At 40.4% G+C, this 24,557-nt stretch overlaps 2 protein-coding genes across 3 annotated transcripts in view; both read left to right on the forward strand.

Annotated features, from left to right (window-relative positions):
* Window positions 1–2,936: 2,936 nt before the first annotated feature.
* guf1 (GTP binding elongation factor GUF1) lies at window positions 2,937–11,617 on the forward strand. Of its 2 annotated transcripts, none has more exons than XM_053429517.1 (17): window positions 2,937–3,309; window positions 3,573–3,684; window positions 4,323–4,471; window positions 5,216–5,296; window positions 5,383–5,460; window positions 5,560–5,643; window positions 5,737–5,801; window positions 5,902–6,105; window positions 6,805–6,944; window positions 7,217–7,340; window positions 7,521–7,653; window positions 8,378–8,521; window positions 9,055–9,188; window positions 9,615–9,716; window positions 10,608–10,727; window positions 11,250–11,286; window positions 11,380–11,617. In XM_053429517.1, exons 1-17 carry the CDS (start codon window positions 3,136–3,138, stop codon window positions 11,512–11,514), a joined length of 2,016 nt encoding a protein of 671 aa, XP_053285492.1. In that variant the 5' UTR covers window positions 2,937–3,135; the 3' UTR covers window positions 11,515–11,617. The 2 variants fall into 2 exon arrangements, with proteins under 2 accessions (XP_053285492.1, XP_053285493.1); XM_053429518.1 differs by having other exon boundaries at window positions 3,576–3,684.
* Window positions 11,618–14,192: 2,575 nt separating this feature from the next.
* Window positions 14,193–24,557, forward strand: part of pigg (phosphatidylinositol glycan anchor biosynthesis class G) — a 68,805-nt gene continuing 58,440 nt past the window's right edge. Inside the window, exons 1-4 of the mRNA XM_053428846.1 lie at window positions 14,193–14,617; window positions 16,198–16,403; window positions 23,021–23,230; window positions 24,051–24,239. Coding sequence (XP_053284821.1) covers window positions 14,464–14,617; window positions 16,198–16,403; window positions 23,021–23,230; window positions 24,051–24,239 — 759 coding nt within the window. The 5' untranslated portion in view covers window positions 14,193–14,463. The remainder of the gene's footprint in view (window positions 14,618–16,197; window positions 16,404–23,020; window positions 23,231–24,050; window positions 24,240–24,557) is intronic.

Consider the following 24,557-nt stretch of genomic DNA (forward strand, 5'->3'; position numbering starts at 1 on the left):
CCATGTTCACTGTATGTTGATGAGACAAATCATATTCTGCCCCATATCAGTAGCCATATACAGGATGTTTTTACATAAAGTGATATGATTTTTGCTTCACATCAATATCTCAGCTCAGTTTAGCTTAATTTGATATTTGAGTCAAACTTTGCATGAAGATGAAATCCAAGAGTTTTATTTATTTTTTGTCAACTATGTTGTCGGATAGAATTATTTATAGCTCAGTTTTTATTCCAACATCCTGATAGAATATGAAACATTCCAGATTAAATGATTGTTCACGAGGTGGATGCTTGATTCAGTGCACAGTTTCTAATAAAACACATATCATTTCAATTCTTTATATCTAGCCGGTGTCAGTGTCTGTGGGTGTATATCACAAAAAAAATTATATGGTTTTCTTAAAGATTTTAAAGAATTGTGACCAGGATATGAACTAAGTGGGACAATTTACAACTAATATATGAACGAACTCTTCTGGAGAACAGGGAATCACTGGCATTTCTGTGTATTTTTTTGTTGCTTATCAGTATGCTAATATTAGAGTACTAGTTATAGCTAAAATCCTGTAATATCGGCCAAGTTGGTCAGGCTCTATTTTACAGTAATCACAGGTTAAGAACAGAGCCAGGGAAGCCATGCAAATACAACTGTATTTCACTCTAAAGAGTTGGAAAATGATTTAGACCTAACATTTTCAGTTTTTTACACTATGTTATAGATGAGGAGATAAACATGTTGAATTGTATAAATAGTGTTGGTGTATTTCTCACACATTAGTTACACTAATAGTCGTTATTGCCTCTGACAAGGAGGTAGGTAATTGTTTTCCGGATTTCCCACGGAACAATTCAACATAGATCTTGATGAAAGAAATCCTTCATATTTACCGAACCAACTACCTAACAGTGTGTACAAGCTGGTGCAGCTTGATTGAGTTTAAGGCGTCTGAAGGATCTCGGTGAAGGTCTCCAATCTACTACTGGTCATTCTATTTGCACTGGTTATATTGCTTCGCCAACCGCTCTGTCTGCAAGACCTGTATGTTTCTTTTTTTTTTTTTTTTTTTTATTTGCCTTTATTTAACCAGGTCGGTCCCGTTGAGATACAATGACCTCTTTTCCAAGGGAAGCCTGGCCAAGACAGCAGCATACAAAAAATGTCAACATACCCTCACAATTTACAGCCCAGTCAGACCATGAGCCCATGAGTGAGGCAGCCCTTCCTCAGCAGGAGAGGAGGCTGTCAGCCGATGCTCTAATGCTGCCAGAGACTATCATTACAAGTGTGTTGGCAAGACCCACAAAGCGCCCTGTGGCCCTGAGCTGTAATGTAAAGCTCGCTGAAGTTTTCATTTGCAGCCTGATCTTTCACTTGAGCTCTGCACCGACCACAGTGTGAGGTCGGATTCTCTCTGAGCGCAGACCGTGTCACTACATCCCCAGCCCACAGCCGACCCCGCTCGCTGTAAGGTTGCATGAACTCTTAATGGTCGTAGCAGCAAAAGCACAATTGTCTTTGATAACATTAACCATGGCTGCATTACTGTGATCCAGCTGAGGCCTCGTCCACTGGGGTTTTTCCTGCTCTCAAGTAAAAATGTCAAAGATTAAATGAGAGAGCAAAAACCAGGGAAGAGGAAGACTGTCCTCCCCAAAAAGGAATAATGTACATTTCACAATTCAGCGTGATGTGTCCAGTGGTGTTGTCATGGTGCGATAAAGACCACACTGGGAGGAGGTGGAATTCTTTTTGTGCCTAAACCCAAACAGACATTTACCACAGTGACAAACATCTTTCTTCTTTATTCATTGTAGATCTCCTGTAGGGGTGCTAATTCATTAACTATTCACATGAGTCATATCAGAGGGTAGTAGCAGTGTGAACAAACAACCTATGTGGATATTTAGGTTAGAGGACTTGTTCGGAAAGGTGGAGTTGTAGCTGCCATCTTTAATTTATCAGCCTGATCCTGGGAAATGTGGTAAAGACATGTGTAGGAGAAGAGGAGAGTCACTGAGAAACTGGAAACGTCTCTGAATCAGCTTGGCGGCGTGTTGTCAAATGATCATCGAAGGTTTTTAAAACACTGAGTAATATCAGCTGTGAGAAAAACAGATGCTGCCTTTCTTGAACCAAAAGCATGAATCTGTAAACAAAAAAAGATTGAAAGAAAATAAGAAGACATGACAGGCACGGACCTGGTCTAATGGAGGCTTGTTGTCCCTGGTTACACAAGGAGGAGAAGCAGGAATCTATTCTTGTGCAAGAGGCAGCTTCGTTGTCATAGCAACTGAAATCCATTTTTATCCTCCGGCTGAGAGATGGAGTAGGCGGGACTTCCGGCTTGTCAAAGAAGAATGACAAGATAACCATCCCCTATCGACGCTTTTAAACGATAATGTCTGTATTGTAATTACTGTGTAATTTAGACCATTATAGTGCGAGCACGGGCTCTGAACTGAATAAACATCCTAACACGCCGTCGGGAGAGATTGTCTGTTGCCCTGTCTAGTTGTTTTGACCCTATTAACAGCCGCCATTTTCACAGGAAACAGTAGGTAAACACCGATGGTACAATCACATTGATTAATTAATGCCCGGTACAGAAATAGAGCAGAGCCTTCATTAGCGCTGTCTGTACAAACCTGTGTTTACCTGTCATGGCTGTGAAAGGGGTCTGTTGTCATTTCAAAAGTTACAGAAGAGAAAGAAAAGACAGCAGCGTCTTTCAAAGCCACATTAGCATCACAACACGTGATTCAACACATTGGAAATAAACCGTGTTACATTTAGATAGATACGCTTGTTAAGCTGGGCTCGCCGTTACAAATGATAAATAAACGGAATTTCTTACAGAGATCCCTCTTGACTCTTTCCATCATCTTTGGTCTGGGCGGAAAAAAACTGCATTTCCCACAAGTCTTTGCCGGTGCGTCATCCAAAATGTCAGCTCCCTGGCAGCTCATGCATCGGGGTTAATCCATGTAGAGCACCTTGTTTTAACTCTGTTTTCATTGTTCACCAATGGTCCGCTGCCATGACAGCAGCAGGCTACACACACCGTGTAGCACCGTTAGCTAACGACAGCTAGCATTCGCGCATCCTGCTGTGAGTGTCCTGCGGAACGGAGACATGTTGCTGTCCGTGTTGTCTCCTGCGTGGAGGAGAGGTGCTCCTCACTTCAGACTGTACAGGAGGAAGCTGCCGGAGCCCAGTGTGAGCTACGCAGTGTGGAGACACCTCTGGATGAAGACTCGTCCCGTGTCCCTCAGCTGCTGCAGGAGGAGCAGCACACAGACACACAAGGTGACAACAGGCAGTCAGCTGTGTTTACATCACTGACAGACACCGTTGGGCGCGTGTGTTTTGTTTCTTATTCAAACAGTTGGTCATGTAGTCAACTACTTTATTGAATTACTCAGTTCTAGTTCATTACTTGTCCCATTCAGAGAGTTGCTTGTTAATTATTATAATTTAACTTTAACAATTGAATATACATATTCTACTTTAATGTGGGTTACTGTTACAGTTGAGCTGCTGTTGTTGACTTCTTTCCTTTGGCTCCTCAGGAGGAAATTGACCTGTCCAAGTTCCCTGTGGACAGAATCAGGAACTTCTGCATCATCGCCCACATCGATCACGGAAAAAGCACCTTGGCTGACAGACTGCTCGAGATGACTGGTATGTCTGCTCACCACACAGACACGCACTTTCAACGTCATATTCAGAAAGCTTTTAGTGCAGTTTCATTAATAAACAGTGGTATTTAAATGGAATAAATGCCGATGGTGACATAACTACGAATAAATCCAATCTTAAATGGCCCAGATTGTGCAAAGACAGTAATTGGAGATTACCTCTCATTTCTACTACAACTTCCCTTTGCTCTGCTTTACTTTATTTACATTAACTTTACTTTATTTCAGAGATAATGTTCAGATGTTGTGTTATCTTTTACTAAAGGTTTCAGGCTACAAGTGCATGATTTCATAAAGAATATTCACTTAAAAAAGTTTTTCTATGACAGACATTACATTTATCATTTAGGTTGTGGTCCATCTTCTTATACTCCTAGTTACATCCATACTGAGGCTTACTTCTCTGAAGAAATCTCACGTGTTACATTTATATACATACCAAGATTATTCATGCCGACCCTGCAGCTGCAGAGATATAATATATATTCATTGTAGGCATGTGGGTGTTGACCACGGTTCTGGGAAACACATAGTTATTAGTAAGTGAAATGAAACTTTCCTCAGCCGCTCTGAAGATGTTTTTAACTGCACTGAGGTGTTACCAATGTCCCTGACAAACAGGAGCCATCGTGAAGACTGACAAGAACAAACAGGTGCTGGACAAGCTTCAGGTGGAGAGAGAGAGGGGGATCACAGTGAAGGCCCAGACGGCCTCATTGATTTACAGCTACCAGGGGCAGCAGTACCTCCTGAACCTCATCGACACACCGGTGGGTCCTCAGCTGGGTGGGATGTTGGTGAAGAGAGGGTGGTGTCATGGCAGTGGGCTAGGTAGATTTATTGACTTTACAAAAGAAACTAAATGTGGGCCTCACGGTGGTGCAGTGGTTACCACTGTGGCATCACTGCATGAAGGTTCTTGATTTTGAATCCTGGTTTCGACCGGGGTCTTTTTGTGGAGTTGGCAGGTTCTCTTCGTGTCTGTGTGGGGTTCTCTGGGTTCCTCACATAGTCCAAAGACCTGCAGACTGGGGTGAGGTTGATTAAAGACTCAGAGTTGTGAATATGGGGGTGGATGGTTGTTTGTCTCTGTACAACCTGGACCTGTACAACCTGTTCTGGGTGTACTCCACTTTTTGGACGGTGACCGCTGGAATTGGCTCCCTGTGACCATTACAGGATAAGGAATATACATAAAGGATGGATGAGAGCCAATATGTACCTCTGTTCCATGAATTGGATAAAAAAAAATATGAATTTAGACTTAGACAAGCAGATTATGCAGAAGAATAGAATTTATTTGATATACTTATAATATGAAATGAGTGCACCATGCATGATTTCAGCTCCTGTCCATTATTTTCATCTATCTTAACTGTCCTCTGCAAAGAAAACAGATTACAGTCCGGAAATTGGTGTATATTTATTTCACACCATTCTTCCGTCAGATGGATTTGTTTACATGTGGCTAACCTATATCTCTCTTGTTGACCCTTTGTTTACTCTCTCTCCAGGGTCATGTCGACTTCAATTATGAAGTCGCTCGCTCGCTTTCCGCGTGTCAAGGTGTTCTGTTAATCGTCGATGCCAATCAGGTACAGAGCCGGATGTTTTGAATTAGTTATTGTGGTTGTACTCACTGTATGTGCTACAGTCGTTAAAGTTGTATTGTCATGTGAAGGGGATTCAAGCCCAGACGATGGCTAACTTCTACCTCGCATTCGAAGCTCAGCTGACAATCATCCCCGTCATCAACAAGGTACCTTCAGTCCAGGCAGTGTTTGGTTTAATCACATGTTACTTTGCAACTTGACATCTGTGTTTTGGATAATTCTGCTCATCGCATTTTCTGTCTCAGATTGATTTGAAAAACGCGGATCCAGAGAGAGTGGAGGCACAGATTGAAAGGGTCTTTGATATCCCACGTGAGGAGTGCATTCGGGTGAGATGGACCAAAAAGAAAATTCAATTTTTGTGTTCCACAGAAGCTTTTTTGAGAAATGTTTCTTAATTTAAGATGTCTTCTTTTATTCAGATCTCCGCTAAACTCGGAACAAATGTTGAAATGGTTCTACAAGCGGTTGTGGACAGGATTCCACAGTAAGGAGACTCGGGTGCTATCACTTCTCACATGAAAACCCGATTGACGTAAAGAAAAATAAATCTGAAGCTGTTTTGTTCTTTCAATGTTTGTCCTCAGGCCCGTGGCAAGCAATGACAGCCCATTCAAAGCCTTAGTGTTTGACTCCAATTTTGACCACTACAGAGGTGTGGTGGCCAACATCGCTGTGTTCGGCGGAAAAGTCAGAAAGGGCGACAAGATCGTGTCAACTTATCTTGGCAAAACCTACGAGGTCAACGAGCTGGGCCTCCTCCGACCAGATGAGCACCCAACCCAGAAACTGTACGTGGCCTCTGTTTGCATCACTTGTCTCCTACTTGGTGCTTATCCAAAGGAGCTGACGTTGGAATAACGCTGATAGTTGAGATTTAGTCGATTAATGAATAGTGGATCAACAATAAATAATCTGTCATTTTTATTTGAAACATATATGTCAAACATATACTGGTTCCAGAGTTGTAAGTACTGTATGATTATTATACGATATAGATTATATGATAATAACCTGAACATTTTAAAGTGTTGAAACCATTTATGACCAATTTAGAATTTCATTCTTCTCTGACATTTTCAATTCTGCTTTCAGTAGGTTACTGTAAACGTTAACTTAATGTATATATTGGTTGCTTTTTTTTAAATCTCTGGTGTTTTGCAAAGTGCTTGACTTTTGTTTTAGTTTGTGTAGTCCCCTGAATTAATAATCTGTTTGGCATCTGTTCATATTATTGTTCATATACCAAATGAAGGGCATTAAGGAGTTTTGACTTTGATTTTGTCTAAATTTTATCTATTGCAATGCATATACAAAATATAATTTGCAATCTAATACAACAGCTTTAAATCAGATTCTGCCATAATGAGCAAGTCCACTAAACGTGGACGCTCTGATTCACATTTTAGATAAACACTTGAATCCTGTGGAAAGTTGTGTCTACTGTCTCCTGAGATGCTTGCTAACATTGTGTTGTTGTTGTTGTGTAGATTTGCAGGTCAAGTGGGCTACATAATAGCAGGGATGAAGGATGTGAAGGAGGCTCAGATTGGAGACACACTCTACCTTCAGGATCAGCCTGTCGAGGCTCTCCCAGGTTTTAAGCCTGCTAAAGCTATGGTGTTTGCTGGTAAGAACTAACTGCTGCTGCTTCCTGCTTCTCTCCCTGGAAAATTATAAAAAAATTACAAAACCATGTTTAAAAAACTAACGGCATCGAAATCATTGTAACTATTAAAACACGAGCCTTGAATATTCTAGTGTCAGTAGACGTGAAGTCAAAAACGAACTCCCTTCATTGCTTGTTGTGTCTCACCAGCGAGTACACTAAAGTGCAGCCAGTGCTCTCCAAAAGAAAAGAGTCTTTTATGCTGATGATGTGCACTTTTCTCTGTCCCCCAGGCATGTATCCGATGGACCAGTCAGAATATCCAGGCCTCCGCAGCGCCATTGAGAGGCTGACCCTGAATGACTCAAGTGTCACAGTGCAGAGAGACAGCAGTCTGGCCCTGGGAGCAGGCTGGAGGTGTGGATGTTATGAAAGAATAATCCAAAAAATGGCTTTTTGGAGGAGTGAGGATTCTGCTGCATATACTGTACCAGCAGAAGAGAACACAGACGTGGATTTTAAAGCATTTGAGCAGTGCAACCACAAAGACCCTCTCCCGAAGTCATTATGTTTGCTTCCCCCCCTCTCTCCCTGCAGACTTGGCTTCCTGGGTCTTCTTCATATGGAGGTGTTCAATCAGAGGCTGGAGCAGGAATACAATGCGTCTGTAATAGTCACGGCGCCCACTGTTCCCTACAAGGCCATCCTCTCCTCAGCCAAGCTCATTAAGGTAAGAGCCATTTGCTGCTCCTATATATTTTCTGCTCTTTACGGGGTCTTGCTCCCACTGTAATTTAGAAACCGGTGATATATGGAGGCTTCCTGGAATTTCTGGCATTCCTGTGTTATATCACATGGGAGAGGTTTGATGGGAAGAAGACTGTTTTAGATTGACATTTTTGATGATTCATTTATGAAGTTTTGACACAAATGTACTCAATGAATTGCAAACTGTAAGGAATATAATTCAATCTTTATTTTTTACTCTGGAATACTTTCCGAGACAAATTACATTATAGTAAAAGCAAGAGAAATCGCAAAAGGAATAAATGCAGAACATAAAATGTAATTTAAAGCAAATAAATATTTTTAAATAAATGAATCAACTAAACAAGAGCAACAAGGGGTAACATAGCATGTAAGAGACATGACATAACCTGTGGTAGCATTCAGTTGTCATAAAAACTCAAAAGGTGTTTAGTTTGTCCAGTTTGGGCCACTGTAAAGTACAAGGCTGCCTCCGTAAAGAGGACCCGCTCCGGATGTTGATATAAAGAATTTGAATATAAAGGGCTCATTCTAGGATAAAGAAAACAACAATTCAGGCGATTTAGATTATCAAACAATATTTGAAAACATAACTAGGAGTATTTTACCAATAGAGCCTGCCAATAGATCCCTTTCACCTAAATCTTACACACTGTACATTAAGGTTGTGTCACTTCTTCTGACAGGAACATGGCAGTGAGGAAATAACCGTGGTGAACCCCGCTCATTTCCCAGACAGATCGGTTGTGTCGGAGTATTTGGAGCCCATGGTGATCGGGACCATTCTCGCTCCAGACACGTACACTGGCAAGATCATGTCCCTCTGCTTGGTAAGGGGAGAAGGGAAAACGCTAATTAAACTAATAAGTCTGAAGTATTTAACTCGAATTGGATCTTTCTGCACCATATGGGGTTTAGTTTGCATTTGTTCATGATGTACACGTGTATCTGCCTTTTCAAAGTCATATTTAAAATATAGTGTGTTTTTTTTCCCAGGACAGAGTGGGTTACTGCCTCTAAACAGTCACAGACAAGTTGGCCTGATTCTCAAGTGTGCTGTACAGGAAATGGACTGTGACAGGAGATATCAGTGCATTCATGGTTTTTACACTTTCCAAATTGGTCTGGAGGGGAAAAGAAAAAAACAACTGGACTTAGAAACAGAGAAGCCATTAAAACCGTGCCTTAGACAAAAGTGTGCCTTCATTTTATTTTACTGATGCCACTTGTTCAGTTTTTTCCCTCTAACATTAGTGTTTACAAGCAGCCTCCTAACTGTTGAATCGAGTTTTATTCCATAGTTGAGACAGAATCTAAGACTAGTGAAAGCAATAACTACCTTATATTGTCTGTGTTGTTAAAGAACCGCAGAGCTATCCAGAAGAACATGATCTACATAGACGACCAGCGCGTCATGATGAAGTATCTCTTCCCCTTAAATGAAATTGTCGTGGATTTCTATGATCAGCTCAAATCGATGTCATCTGGATATGCAAGGTAAAACTCAACAAACACTATGTGAATGCCAACTGTCATCAACAGTCACATTTAGTATAGATTTTCAGGGTTGTTTTTGCATAAACAGTACTTGTACTAGTACTTACATAAACATTACTTATTTAGTTATGTATTATGAGTTTTTTTCAGGGTAAGAGTTGGCAGAATCCCAATATTAAGTCATAAGGGCAAAAATAGCATAGATTTTAAACTTATTGTCAGTTTGTTTAACTGGATAAATGTGAATATTAGGAAATACTTCTCATTTAAAAAAAAAAGACAAAGCCAAGTACTCTCCTCCTCTTATCCCATAGTTTTCCATCTCTTGTGTGTGGGCCTCGTATTTAGATCACGCTCTTCGATTTCCGTGAACATTTTCTATGTATTCAGCTGACCATGAATCTGATTTGATCTTCCACACTGTAGCTTTGATTACGAAAGCGCAGGCTACCAGACTGCTGATCTGATAAGGTTGGACATTCTGTTGAATGGACGTCCGGTCGAAGAACTCACCACGATTGTGAACAGGTCAGTTAAAACATTAGCTAAATTCAGATGCTCTAATGAAAATAATCCCTTTTTTAAACTGATGCTGGTTGAAAGCATCTCGTTACAGTCCCAGCCACAGCTTCATTATCACCACTGCTGTCAAAAGAAAGAAAGTGTGGATTTTTACCAGTTTACATAATTACAAGGTTATATGGTCCTGTATTAGCAGAGTAATTGTTCTGAGCCTATGGAGCATGAAATGTATTCAACACCCTGGACTTACATTAAAATACTGCGTCTTGTTGGCCTGTTAACATTCTCTGATACAGTGACTTTACTCTCCAGTCAAGGACTTCAGTCCATTTGTGACAAGGACAATAGACTAAACTTCACTGGCAAAAGTGATGATGCACAGCAGATCTGTATTTAATGTACTTACTACCAAAGCCAGTGCAGGCCTGGGTAATTGAGGGGCGCTACGCTTCACCAGAGATGGCTGCTCTCAGACCATTTGTACAGTTAACTATGGAGACCAGCCGAGCTTGGCTTCAGCCTCTCATTCCTTAAGGGGTGATGGACCAATCACAGAGCAGAATATCTTTTACAGGGGGCACGTCATGGAGTGACTGAAATTTATCGTACGTGACTGAACCGAAGTGAGGCAACGGATGTGCTGTTAAGCACAAAGGCCAACTCCATCTGTTTGGTGAACTTGGAAGATTGATACTTCTGGGCTTTTTTAAACTTTCTCAGACTTGTCTGATTGAGGTGCTTGGATAAGCCCCTCCCTAATATTTCAACCCAATTTTAACTAGACTAAGCCATACAGAGGGTATAACACATGTATATGTCATTATAAGCTACTATATTTTAATTTGCTGTGTGAGTCCCGCACATTTTGAAGGCTGATCGGTGTGTTTTTCATTATAGAGACCGTGCCCAAAGTTCAGGGAAAGCCATGTGTGAGCGACTCAAAGACTCCATACCGAGACAGATGTTTGAGATAGCTATACAGGCAGCTATTGGAAGTAAGGTCATAGCAAGAGAGACGTAAGTACAACATCTGAAATGTCGCTCACTAGAGCCCATACCTCCGCCAAGGCCCAACAGTCCCCTTTAATTCTATCTAGCTGCACTACTTTTCACCAACTCGGACTCAGATATCGGTCCCCTGAATGTGCCTGAATTGTTTAATCGAGGTCCATGGATTATTAATGAATATGAAAATATTGAAACATGCTCTATCTTGCAAAGTTAAAGAAAGTGAAATAAAAAATACCTGTTCCTCCCCCTAATCCGCACCAAAATGTAATTGGTTTCTACCTTGACCTATATCACATCCTTCCCCCAAGTCTCATCCGAATCCATTCTGTTGTTTTTGTGTAATCCTACTTATAAACAGACACAGACTCCTTGGCGGAGGTAATGAGCTTTGTTAGAGTGGTTTGAGGTTAAATATTCATAAAACCAATACATCTATATGAAGCCCTTTGAATTCTCTTTTTATAGGAAATGTGTCAATTAAATTAACTTGCCCTAAAAATGTGAAATGACAGTATTTGTTTCTTTTAGAATAAAGGCGTACAGGAAAAATGTGCTCGCCAAATGTGTAAGTAAAGTTTGTTCTTAATTCTAAACTGTTTTTTTAATCCACAGATAACTTCAAACTCTGAATAATAATAATTTGTTTCCATCTCTCTAGTATGGAGGTGACATAACACGCAAGATGAAGCTGCTGAAGAGACAAGCAGAGGGCAAGAAGAAGATGAGGCGTATTGGAAATGTGGACGTTCCCAAAGAGGCCTTCATTAATGTTCTGAAGAGAAAAGACAAATAGAATGCGATACCATTCTAATATTGATATGTAATTATATTATTATATTGAACAAGTCTTTAAAAATTAGAGCTAGATTTTTATTTAATAAAATGGTCATTGGTGCATAAAAGTAGTTGTGCTGTTTCCACTGTATACACCATCATTACATCTCTACCTGATATATAATAGATACATTATACAGGAAAGGATTTCATATTGATTTAATTCAGTATTTTAAAAGCTTCGAAACTCATTCCTTCATTTATCCTTAATAAGTCTTTTTTAACATTTCTGTTCATGGTGGCAATTTATTTCAATCATCCACTGAAACACCTTTTTTTTTAACTCAGTTTGTTTAGAAAGGTATGAAGTCTCATTCTAATGACACAGCTGCACTAACACATTGTATAAATACTTTGTTTGGGCAGATCACAGGCAAAAAAACAAGTCCCGAAGCAAATGGAACAACAAAGACAATATGCTGCACCTATAGACAATTAAAATCATAAATCCATTCTCAAGGAGGTTCAGTGGAGGGTGAGAGGTGTTCGTATTGTAAATATTTATACAACAGGTCAGTGCTTTAGTGTTTAATAACCACCTACCTTAAGTATGAAGTAATGGGGAAGATGTCCAGTGTTGACTGGGAGCGGTCAACGTAAGCAGAACACCATAAAGAGAGGAGAACACTATGAATTACAGTAGTTCAAGAGACAGAGCCCACCTTAACAAGTAGTTTACTATACAATGCAGTACCTCCATGGCCAGACAAACCACTCTTGTAAATGGGAAACTGAAGTAGTTGTTTAGTAGTAATTTTCAATAAATCTTTACATTATTTTTCGACAGAATATCACTTATTTTGCCTGGGCATCAGTCTACAAATCTAAAAGTCATTCAAACATTTATTTATGCTCGAAAAATTCGCCCTATTGATAATGATGTTGAATGAGCAAACATCATGAATGCATAGCCTCATATGAACCATACAAAGTATTTTCACACAAAACAAGGACTTCTGAATTAATCCCCCACCATATGCATTGAAATCATTTCATCTTTTCAAGGCCAGTATGGACAGGAAGAAGGATTATGGTAACCAATAACACTTTCAGCATATGTGAGGGCATGTGAATATTGTTTTAAGACAGATGTGAAAAATAGTGAGTCTATCCTTTAATCCCCACAAGCTCTTTAGCCGTTGCTGACCCTGACATTTGAAAATACTAACGAGAAGATAGCATTTACTATCTGTTTGTGTATGAGCTGCACTTGTGATTTTACCAGTAGGTGGCAGCAGCTCCTCAAACATCCAACAGAGCTGAGAAGAAGTCGAATCCTCCCTCAGCTAATTTCCAATCAGACCTCATGAACCACAGGCCTAAAAAAAATGTTAGGATTAAATTTGACAAAACTCCAGATAGCGGCCTGCTAATGTATCTTCTACCCAGCTGTTGGAGTTGCACATTAAAAATATCTCATTGTCCCTGTGTGTTGCCTTTTGAACCTCACAAATCAAAGCAAATCTATGTATTAAAATAAATATATAGATGGCATCAATGACATCAGACCAATAATGAAATCATTGATACTATTATAGCATAACAAGTTAGCATGCCATTGCATACTCGGGTATATACAGCATGTGCAATGTAAAAATCACCCTTTCAGTGTTATATTTTTATTGTCTATCCACAACGGCAGTTTCATCAAAAGATATGAGAATCTATATAAAGATACAGCCTGTTGGGTACAAATGATGATGGTGAACTACTGACAGACCAGCAGGACTCAAAGCTTAGGTTGTGGGAGGAAAACAATGAGACCTCCAACTGTAGCAGGTAAACAGAGGACATATGAGTGGGAGGCAAGACATGTTCCAGACTGATGTCAACACAGGCTGTTAACAGGCTCTTACTATACTCTGATGAATCATTAGGGTGAGGCAGGACTTTGTTCAGATGTCTAATTCAGTTACATTGTCACATACTGTACTTATTGCTCATGTTCACAAGTGTGATCACACCCTGCAGCAAATCTGAGCAGAATCTCTGTTTCTGGCTTCATGATTTTAAGAAAGAAATGTAGTTGTGTTTTAGCTCTGCTTTGAAGTACACTAACTCTTTCTGTACGTTAATATAAAGGAAGGAATCAGTGGGGCATCCTGGTATGTTTTGTGGTGAAGATGCATTCCACACATTAAAACCATAGTGTCCCCAGTCTGCTCCCCTCTGTATCTACACTTCCAAATTGAGAAACTATTAATCGTCTGGTAGATTATAATCATAATATTTGTTATCCATTTGTAAAAGCTTCTTCTCTGTCCATGATATTCTGTTTACATACAACTGGCTCTTATTGACCATATTAGTACTAAATGCAGGCTAGATAAGATAAGATAAGATATCCTTAATTGATCCCCAAATATGGATATTACAACAGCATGTGTGCAAAAATACTATATAATAAAATATAACTATATAAGAACACACAGCAATTACAACTAGATTCTTTTTTTATTGTCCTGTCATTTATTAGATCATTAATATGTCTAATTCATTTATATTTTTAAATATTGAATTTCTTTTTTCTTTTCTCTGCTCACATCACATCCACACTTAAAGTAGAGGTAAACATTGAGGGGGTTGGGTCGCGTTTTGATATTGTTTGGTTCTTTGTTGTTTCCGTAGTTCCGTCTTATCAATGCGGAAGCAGCTTTGAATGGTGACAGCGCTAACTGGTATCAGTGTTTTTATTTGTAATTACGGCTCTAAATATCGAACACAAAGACATAAGACTAAAAACCAGCACGTGTAGCTTTGTAACGTGCAGCTTGACGGAGCCTCCGTTTGAAATGTGAAGTCATGGCTTCCTATCCTTCCCTGTTTGTTGATGAACTGGTGCTAGCTCGCATGTGAAATCACTCTCACCAACTTACTCGTTTCATGAGAGACTCCAGCAGCCAGCAAAATGAAAGTCCGCTCGTCTGTTTTCGCCTCGTTCATCTTAATATTCGAGGTGATCGGCATCGCTCTCTTCCTGCGGGGATTTTTCCCGGTGCCCGTCAAGTCGTCTCTTTCATCCAAGAACAAGCTGTCAGATCTGCCAGCGGAGCCGCTGTCCGGTGAGTGGGAGCTCGGTTTGTATACAGATAATGTCCACTGCTCAAAAACATGAAGGGAACACTTCATCATCACAGTATAACACCGAGTCAGTTCAACTTCAGGGATCAATCTGTCCGTTTAGGAAGACCCAGTTTGTGAATCACTTTCAGATGCTTTGGTGTAAATGTGACAGCAGGTGCAATGGAGGCAAAAGCAAGACAAGCACCAAACAGGGAATGGTTTTACATGTGTTGGCCACAGACAGCTGCTCTCTGACTCTTCTCTAGTCTTGTATTCTGCTGGTGTCTTTGTAACTACTGGTAGCATGAGTCAGTACCTGCATCCCAATCAGGTTAAACAGGTAGTCCAGCTCCTCCAGGAGGCCACATCCATACGTGCAGTCACAAGAAGCTTTGCTGTGTCTCCCGGCAAAGACTCAAGAGAACGGAGGAGACACCAGGAGATGGCTGTTACTTAAGGAAAGCTGGACAGGGCCGTAGAAGGGTACCAAACCAGCAGCAGGACCGGTTTCTGCTCCTTTGTTTGAGGAGGAACAGGAGGAGCACTGGCAGAGCCGTACAAAATGACCTCCAGCAGGCTACTGGTGTGCATGTTTCTGACCAAACTGTCAGGAACAGACTCCATGAGGACGACATGAGGGCCAGACGTCCTCTAGTGGGACCTGTGCTCACAGCCCAGCACCGTACAGCTTGATTGACGTTCGCAAGAGATCACTAGAATTGCCAGGTCTACCACTGGTGCCCCTGTCACAGTTGAGAGCAGGTTCACACTGAGCACATGTGACAGGCGTGAAATAGTCTGCAAATGCTGTGGCAACGTTATGCTGCTTGTAACATCATCCAGGTTGACCTGTTTGGTGGTGGGTCAGTGATGGTCTGGTGGGGCATAATCTTCGAGGGTCACACAGACCTCCATGTCATAGCCAACGGTACCCTGACTCCTGTTTGGTACCGGGATGAAACCCTCAGAGCGATGTCAGACCTTATGCTGGTGCAGTGGGTCTTGGGTTCCTCCTGGTGCAGGACAATGCCCGAGTGTGGCAGCAGTTCCTGGATGATGAAGACATTGATGCCATTGACTGGCCCTCACGTTCCCCTGACCCAAATCCGATTGAGCTCCTGAGGGATTTTATGTATCGATGTATCCAACGCTGCCAAGTAGCACCACAGACTGTCCAGGAGTTCTCTGATGCCCTGGTCCAGGTCTGGGAGGAGATCCCCCAGATCACCATCCGCTGACTCACCAGGAGTATGTCCTGATGTTGTCAGGAGTGCAAACGGAGGCCATACCCACTACTGAGTCACATTATAAATTGCCTTGATGAGATTCATGCAAGTTGGATCAGCCTGTCATTTCAATGTTTTACGATTTTTGTTTCCATTGACCGTTTTACGTCTTTTCGTTCTCAACAAATTATCCAATGTACATCACTAAGGATTTTTTCAACTTGAATAACGAGTGCATCAAGATCTGATGTGTGATTTAAGTGTTCCTTTTTATTTTTTTGAGCAGTGTATTTATATGCGAGTATGATCCTGTATATCTGTTAAAACTCATAAGAGTTCCTTTTGAATTACAGGGAGCTCTCCTAACTCCTCTCGCCTGCCCCAGCCGCTGTTTAAGCGGGTGGTGATAATGCTGGTGGATGCCCTGCGGGAGGACTTTGTGTTCGGACCCAATGGTCCCATTTACATGCCCTACACCAGACATGTGGTGGAGAGGAGCTCATCACACAGTTTTGTGGCCAAGGCAAAACCCCCCACAGTCACCATGCCGAGGATCAAGGTGAGACACTTTCTTTTAGGTGCATCATGATGTGCAGGTTCAGAGTTCAAGTTATTCTCCAGATGGCACAATTAATAATTTTGTTTTGAATGGAGCAACCTTCAAATATATCTTCAGAGAACAGTTTGGATTGAACTGCTGACCTTGTGGTAAGTGGGCACTCCACTTGACCTCCTGAGCCAGGTGTTCTAAATGTTCCATTAAATGGCAGAGCCCCTAATGGAACTCGACACTTTATTGGTTATCTTTCCTTCTTTGAGACTGTTTCGTCGAATTTATCACACATTTTTAAGTTTAAAAGAGGGCAACTTTCCAGTGACAGTACTGCTGCTATTGAGTGGCGAAGATTTGGATTTCTAGGGCGCAAAAGAAAATAGTTTCAAGTGCTCGCCCATACACAACCTGGCATTTTCGGCAATATCGGAGGCATTTCTGATGCTGATATCGCTATTGGAACATCTCTAATAAATTAACCATAGTGTGTCAGCCTAACAGATTTAGTAAATTATTTTCATTAATTAAATATTAGATACACATCTGTAACAGCCTGTAAACCATCACTTTCATCTGTTAAAATGGTTGTTGTGATTAATATTTTCTTATGGTCAACCAATCCCTTAAAAAGGATGAAAGCCAACAATGATTTAGTCTGATTTAAATGCCTTCTGGAGCTCAACCCCAAGCACATCGCATGGCAAAAAAAATCTCTTTATTAGGAACACTTGTGCACTTACTTATTCGAGCAGTTATTAAATCAGGAAATCATGTGGAAGCAGAGCATTTAATGAAAATCATACAGATTTGAGGTGTTTATAAAATGGATCTCTTGGGATTTTTACACACAACCGTCTGTAGAGCGTTGTGTGAGCAACTTATCCCAGTGAGAGTGCTCAGAGTGTTTGGAGCTGACAGACTATAGTAACTCAGATAACCACCTTACAAGTGTGCTGAGCCGAAAAGCACATCTGGATGAACAACACATCCAACATTGAGGCTGATTTTCTACAATAGCAGTTCCACTCCTGTCAGTCAATAAGAATGTGAGGCTGTAGTGGCACAAACTCTGAAAAAACTGGACAGCTGAAAAGTGAAAAATGTAGCCTGGTCTGATGAATCTGGATTTCTGCTGAGGCCGCAGATAACAGCATCAATATCATGAGTCTGCGGAATAAACCTGTCTGTGTAAACAATCTGTGCTGATGGTGCTGACCAGGTTCATCACTTCATGGCATCAGTTTACCATCTGCAAATGGCTACTACCAGCAGGATAATGCTCCAGGTGACAAAAGTCTGGTCTCAAACTGCTTTTTTAACAGTAAGTTCAGTGAACATGGGTCAAGGAGGACACCTTTAGGAGGTAGCAGAACAGGAGCAGCTTGAATGTGTGGCTGATAAAGCTTTAGATAAAATGTGATGCTGTCATATCGACATGGAACTATATCTCAAAGTTTCAACATCCCGTAGAATGAATTTCTGGTTTTGTTTTGGGTGTTCCTAATGAAGTTCTCACTTAGTATAAAAAACGTTTTTAAAGTATATATATATATATATATATATTATTCTATTCACATTAAGTTCCTAAGGCTAAAGCAGATGCAGTCTAATAGAACACCTCTGCATTTCATACTACTATTCGGTTCATTTTGAAATACATTTATTAAATTTAAAGTTGACTTTGGAGGCTGGAGATCCATCCATGCATTTATTATCTATCCTGCTTCGCCTCTTAGGGGGAGCTGGAGCCTATTGTAATTATATAGTAAGAGATAATTATTATTTTTAACACCTTTAACAATTATTTATATATATATATATATATATACAAATCAACATTCAAAATATTTACGTAAAATGCTAGGAACATGCTTAAATGGGTGTTTTTAGCCTATTATTACATGTGAGATTCCTTGGCAGTATTTGAAGTGGGTGAAAACACGCTGCGTTGCCACATTTGGATGATGTGTCATGCTGATGAGAATATTTTGGGAGCAGGAGGGAATTACAGTCATGTCATGTGCGGCTTGCATGACAGTTGGTGGTGCTGAAACACAAAGATTGTGGGCAGACTGGGAAAGAGTCAGGGTGTTGTTTCAGTGGTGTTGGAGACATTTTGCAGAGCAGAGGGAGTTATTCTTCAGAAAAAAAAAAAAAGAGCAGCTCTGTCGAGTCCATATGGGCTCTGGGCAGTGCTGAGCTGGTGGGAAGGAATCTAACTGAAGCTGTCAGGTTAAGCAGAATTTTCGGTCTCAGTGTCAGAGGGCAGAATAAAAGGCAGCATTCACGATTTAGCAGTGGTGGGAGGAGCGGGGATGTGTCAAGCTGTTGCAGATGGAGGAAGATGGGAGCCAAAAGGCGGCCCCAGAGAACCCTGCTGAAGATACACAATGTGGTCAGACAGGTAGACTGGGAGCTATGAGAGTGCACACTCAGCAGTGCTCAGGTCAGCGAGCGTGGCAAAGAGCACGTGTTGGTCAACAGTGTCAGAGAATGAGCGATGAAGAGGAGGAGTAACTGTGGAGGAAGAGCAGCAGAAATCCTCTCTGAAGACTGATCTTACTTAGTGTGGAACAATGTGTGGGAGCAGCTTACAATCATCAGCAATTATTATTAATAGAATTTCTATAGTGAGTTAATGATTTAGCCTAGACAATTTCAACACTGACAAATTCCTTTTGAAATCACAAGATCACAAAACCCTGTATTAAAATACTTTCAAATAGATAGTAAATTATTATAATAACATATTTTTGACATGGTCCAATCAGTATCTACCCTCAACTTCAAGTTGATTAGTTTACTATCACATGACACAATGTATAAGAACTAGTGAATGCTGGGTGTTTTTGCCAAATCTGTGACTTTTCAAAACAACCTCGAGCTGTAAGAAAACAGCTAAAACAAGACAGTCCACAACACTCCAGTTACACTGAAACCATCTGATCAACATCCAGTCATTAGGAACTAAGAGTTATATTTGGATGATTCATGATTGAACTAAATGTTTCAGCTCTTAGCTTTCAACAATTAAAAGAGAAAAGCTGACAAATAGACGTTATACTTTCCCAGAGCCTACTGTGTTTGCATTGCCTTCAGTAGCTTGTTCAATACGACCAACGTCCAGTTTAGTTTATTATCGTATATGAGAAATAAAAATCATCAAATCTCCATTATGAATGGGCAGTTAACAAAGGCTTTTGAGCGCTAGTTTACATTTTTTTCAGCTTTCTGTTTTCTTACTATGTAAGGAGCCTTGGATACCTTAAGAGGCACAGTATAAATCCAAGTTATTGTTACTTCTATTATCACTTTTATATATAAATGGGTCAATGGCTATAATTGCTGTTATTATAGATTGTAATTTAGTGTTCTCAAACATATTGAGAGGGAGAAGATATGTTCATACATTGATTTACAGAAGAAATGAGTTCACCTTTCTGTAAATGGACGTAGGAGCCCTTTCTTGAAGAGAATTCACTCTTGAGTTAAGGAATATTTGATGCTGGTTGTTTTAAAATGGAGGTCAGTGCCGGGCCTGGAGGAGGGAGGCTGGACAACAGCTGACCTGGATTGAGGTGGACGTGCAGGGAGACAGATGTTCCCCCATAATCCAAGGGTATAAAGAAGGATGAAGTGATGATGGAGAGAAAAAGCTTGAAGGCAGCTCGAAAAACAACCTTGTCAAAAGATGCATTGATAGGAAGAGAGAAGGGTATGTAGAGGGAAATCTGTGAGAGGAATCTCCAAATAAAATATTTTAGATTTAGAAGGACAAGCATGGAGGGTTTATGCCCCACCAGATATATTCAGTAAAGTAAATGTACAAGGTAGAGAAATTGAAAATGTCACTTTCTCAACAGGGTGAGTTTGATTTGCAGATCTGCTCAGAGCTTTTGTCTATAAACTCTGCAGGAGGGACAGTTCATCACATTCTATGGGGACGGTTAGTGTATTCAGTAGACAAAACCTTAATAGAGTAACTGCACTGCTTTATAATCCGCTATTATTTATTAACAAACCTCTAAAAAAATAAATACTAACACATTTTTTATTGATTCTTGAAATAGAGTTGAGACTTATTTAGTCGAGAGGCTGATATAAATTAGATCAACACAGCCTAGCGTAATGAAAGACATTGCTGCCAAGGTTTTGTCTGGCTGTCACACTGCAGCTGATGTGTCACAGCAACAAGCACACGACCAACGCTCTGAGGCCTAACCCTAACACATTGTTCTGTCTGGGAATCGAGGGCTCAGTCTAACTGCAACTGTATTCAAAATGCATGTTATCCATAGAGCTTTATTAACATGGGTGCCGAGATTAAATGTATCAATCACATCTTTGAGGTGTGGAAATGCACCAGTAGGGGGCAGTATAGATCAGCTGCCATTTGTTGCCTACTATCACTGCATTGCACCCAATTAACTGGTGTGGCACAGCTAAGTATCCTAAATCATAATCTCTCAGTGGTGTAGCCTTTATGCACATTAGACCCCACACTCCCTCCACTGAGTCTAATGAAGTTACAATCTGAATGCACACATACACACAGCTGAGTCTTATTCAGACACCCAGTTAGATTTTATTGTCCAGTTCTTTGTCTCTACTTTTCTCTACTTTTTTTTTAGTAAGGGCTCGGCAGCAAACAAGTTTTAACTCCGGGAACACCACCCGGCAAAATGCCACTAAATTTAATGATTCCAATTTCGTTGGCCTCTCTAACCGTGACGGGAAGAGAGAGGAAGTTACTTTTCCTCCATGGTCCTGTATTCACATGAGGCCAGTTGAGCCGCTCTCTCAGAATGGCACAGCGGTCAACGGACATTACCGAGGTGCTGGATTTGGACAATGAATTCAGTTAATCATAACAGCAGCAGCAGCAATGCACTTTGGATGTCTGAAAGGCTCGTATCTGCTCGGGTAGTATGGACACAGTTGATCGGCCGCATAATTTGCCCAATATATTACCTCCATAGGTATTATGTGGTAAAAAGGCCAGAGAAGATTGAGGGCATTTTCATGTAAATGTTAGAAAGTCGTCTTTTCAGCAGTTGCTCAGAAGTATTCGCTGAAAAGGAAACTGGACTCTCGCCAGATTCAGAGACTTGAAGTCACTGCTCCTTCCGTCTGTGTGTTGGCACCTTTTCAAGTTTTCAGTACTGTGCCAGACACTGTCTGTATACCCAACTGATATTGTATTTGACATTTAAGCAGTGGCACATCGCAAACTTAGACACACACACACTGCAGGCCAGTAATTAGGTTGATGAGTTACTGATTCGTTTAGGCAGATTCTACATTTGAAATTTTAAGATTTAACCTTTTTAAACTGTCAATGTGTACATGTCTAAAGATAATTATTACAACAGAATCACATGTCATTGTGTTCATTATTTAAAGTCAAAGTGTGATTTTTTTTGAAAGACTGTTTTTGGCTCTTAAGTGAAGGTTGTGGTTTTAAACTCTATGAGCAGAGAATGACAATAGCTAAACATTCTATAAATCCTTCATATCAGTAATGTATTATATACCTCCTGACTGTGCTTACACAATGCATAACCATTGAATATATATAGGACTTTAGTTTATATTGTTAATGATAAAATCAAGTCTCAACACATTAATAAAAACATGGTCCTAGGGATAGATACCGAAAGTGTAATAGAAAATAAAGGAAACTTTATGTCTTGTCAGTTCTTAAAGCCTTCCTACCCTTCATTGTGGGGGTGTGACAGTCTTAGTTTATTGCTATTTGTCTCTTGTGTCTGTGAAGTAGACACAGAGTTGCTACAGAACCGCTAAAGTGCAGCTCACACAACCACGCACAAACTGCTTCAAAGTGTTTCGCAAGCAAAAAAACATCACTCATATATAAAAGCTGATAAATGCACAAAATCCCCCAGTGGGAAGTGACAAACAGGGATATATAAGGACAAATACATCAGTGATAAACTGGATAATATAGCGGTTTTAAAAAGAGATTTGAAAGATGACTCTGCCCAGCTCCCTCGGGAGGCTCCTCTAACACCGGCGCCCTTACACAATAACGGCTGGTCAATTCAGATTTTAGCTCAGATTTCAGAGCATCCTGGACATCAGGCTGTGCACCGGGCAGCTCGCAGGGGGGCTTAAATAACTGTGTTTGCTGCCAGCATCTGCAATCTCACGTCTCCTTCGGTGCATGAAGACAAGGCCTTTGTACTCCCCCCTCGACGATCCACCACACTCTCTCCTGACTTCCAAAACAGCCAGTGTTTTCCTTGTCAGTCAAATCGAGGCCAGTGTTGTTTTACTGCAGATTCCATGATGAAATCAGTAGAAATTATACTTCATATATATCATCTGTCCTCCTGATTCAGCTTTCAGTTTCCATCTGTGGCTGCAAGATTGGTTTGGGGATGTGGGAATAAGTCAGGTGTCTGAAGTTAATTCCTTGTGGTTACCAAACAGACAAAATGGATATTAATGAATTTGATTTGTTTTGTAGATTATCACTATTGAATCAGAAACTGTTTTTAACACTCACCTCCAGCACAAATCAAAAGTAGCCGGATTAATATGATGCAACTTTATTACATGTGTTGTTCACAGGACAATAACAACAACACTTCCCTCCTCAGGCTCTCACCACTGGCAGTATCCCAGGCTTCATCGATGTGGTAATGAACCTAAATTCTCCTGCCCTGGTGGAAGACAACCTCATTTGGCAGGCCAAAGCAGCAGGGAAGAGGATAGTTTTCTACGGAGATGACACCTGGGTCCGCCTCTTCCCCAAACACTTCATGGAGTACGACGGCACAACCTCCTTCTTTGTGTCCGACTACACTGAGGTACGTGCCAGTCAGCCGGGGTTTAGCTTCATGAAGGATATGAGTGATGGCTTTTTATGTTTATATCAATCAATGAATCTTTCGTTATAATTTTGCAGCATGAGTTTTGCAGCTTCATGTGCCTCATGATGTAAATATGACAACTTTGCTTAATATAGAATGATTCGTACAATAATCTACTAATTGTATTATTTGCTATAGAACTCCGATTTATGGGGGCTGTTCATGAAACAGAATGAGTCATTTTCCTTTGTGCAAATGATTTTGATTACATAATGCGACAATGTAATTCATGCGCAGGTTCCTCCATTTTTCATAGGCTGCATATTTTTGCATGTTAAACCAAACCATAAGCCTGCACATACAACAACAACTTTATGTGACATATTAAATAATAATTGTTTTATGTATCTATTCCGTGTAATATTTTGAGCATGTATGTCTGGAAATGATTCAGTTTCTATGAGGCCAAGTTGTCAGCATTAAAGTTTTGAAGACAGGTGTTAAACCTGGGAACTAATAAACATAGCAGACAAAAAATGTTCATCAATTAGTTCTCTAGTGGAGCTGCAAAGGTACTGCGGGACTGTATGCAGTCTTGTTTACGCTAACATATTGGTGGTGCTGATTTTTAGGCCATTTACCTGAAATGAAGGACGTAGGTATATCTGACAGAAAATATTTGATCTAGAATGATCAGACAATCAAGTGGCTCAACCATACCAGCTCCATGTGAGAAGCCTCTTTGGGATTTTATTCATCGAGTCAACCTCAACAGATATTGAGTTGAAATCAGTAAACTTATCTTGTTTGCATTCAGGTTGACAACAACGTGACCCGTCATCTGGATAGCACCCTGAAGAGAGATGACTGGGACATTTTGATCCTCCACTACTTGGGCCTGGACCACATCGGTCACATCAGCGGACCCCACAGTTCACTCATTCAGCCCAAACTGCTGGAGATGGATGACATCCTGAAGAAGATTCACGGTGCACTCATTTCCAAGGTAACGCCAATCTCAGTTTACACATGATGCTTCACTTTAAAATCCTCTGCATGTTCTGTTGCTTCAGAATTTATTTACATACATATAGAGTAAAATATTTCACAAAGATTTACCACATAGTGTATGAATAACATTAGAGCTGCAAGAAAAAAATCATTTTTTTATGAAAAATGGTAAAAAGAAGAGTGAGGCTATATATAAAATATATAAATATATTTTCAATTAAAACAGTTTTCTAAATCTAATTCTAATTCTAAAACATGATCTCTATCTGTTTTAGCTCCTTATTACTAATAATCCCTCGCCAAAACACCAGTA

This window comes from Pleuronectes platessa, chromosome 8 (assembly GCF_947347685.1).
Source record: "Pleuronectes platessa chromosome 8, fPlePla1.1, whole genome shotgun sequence".
NCBI lineage: Eukaryota > Metazoa > Chordata > Actinopteri > Pleuronectiformes > Pleuronectidae > Pleuronectes > Pleuronectes platessa.

Coding starts and splice junctions, on each gene's coding strand:
- guf1 (XM_053429517.1), top strand. CDS start 3,136: ATGTTGCTGTCCGTGTTGTCTCCTGCGTGGAGGAGAGGTGCTCCTCAC. Junction 3,310..3,572: donor GCAGCACACAGACACACAAG/GTGACAACAGGC, acceptor TTGGCTCCTCAG/GAGGAAATTGACCTGTCCAA. Junction 9,189..9,614: donor ATGTCATCTGGATATGCAAG/GTAAAACTCAAC, acceptor TCCACACTGTAG/CTTTGATTACGAAAGCGCAG.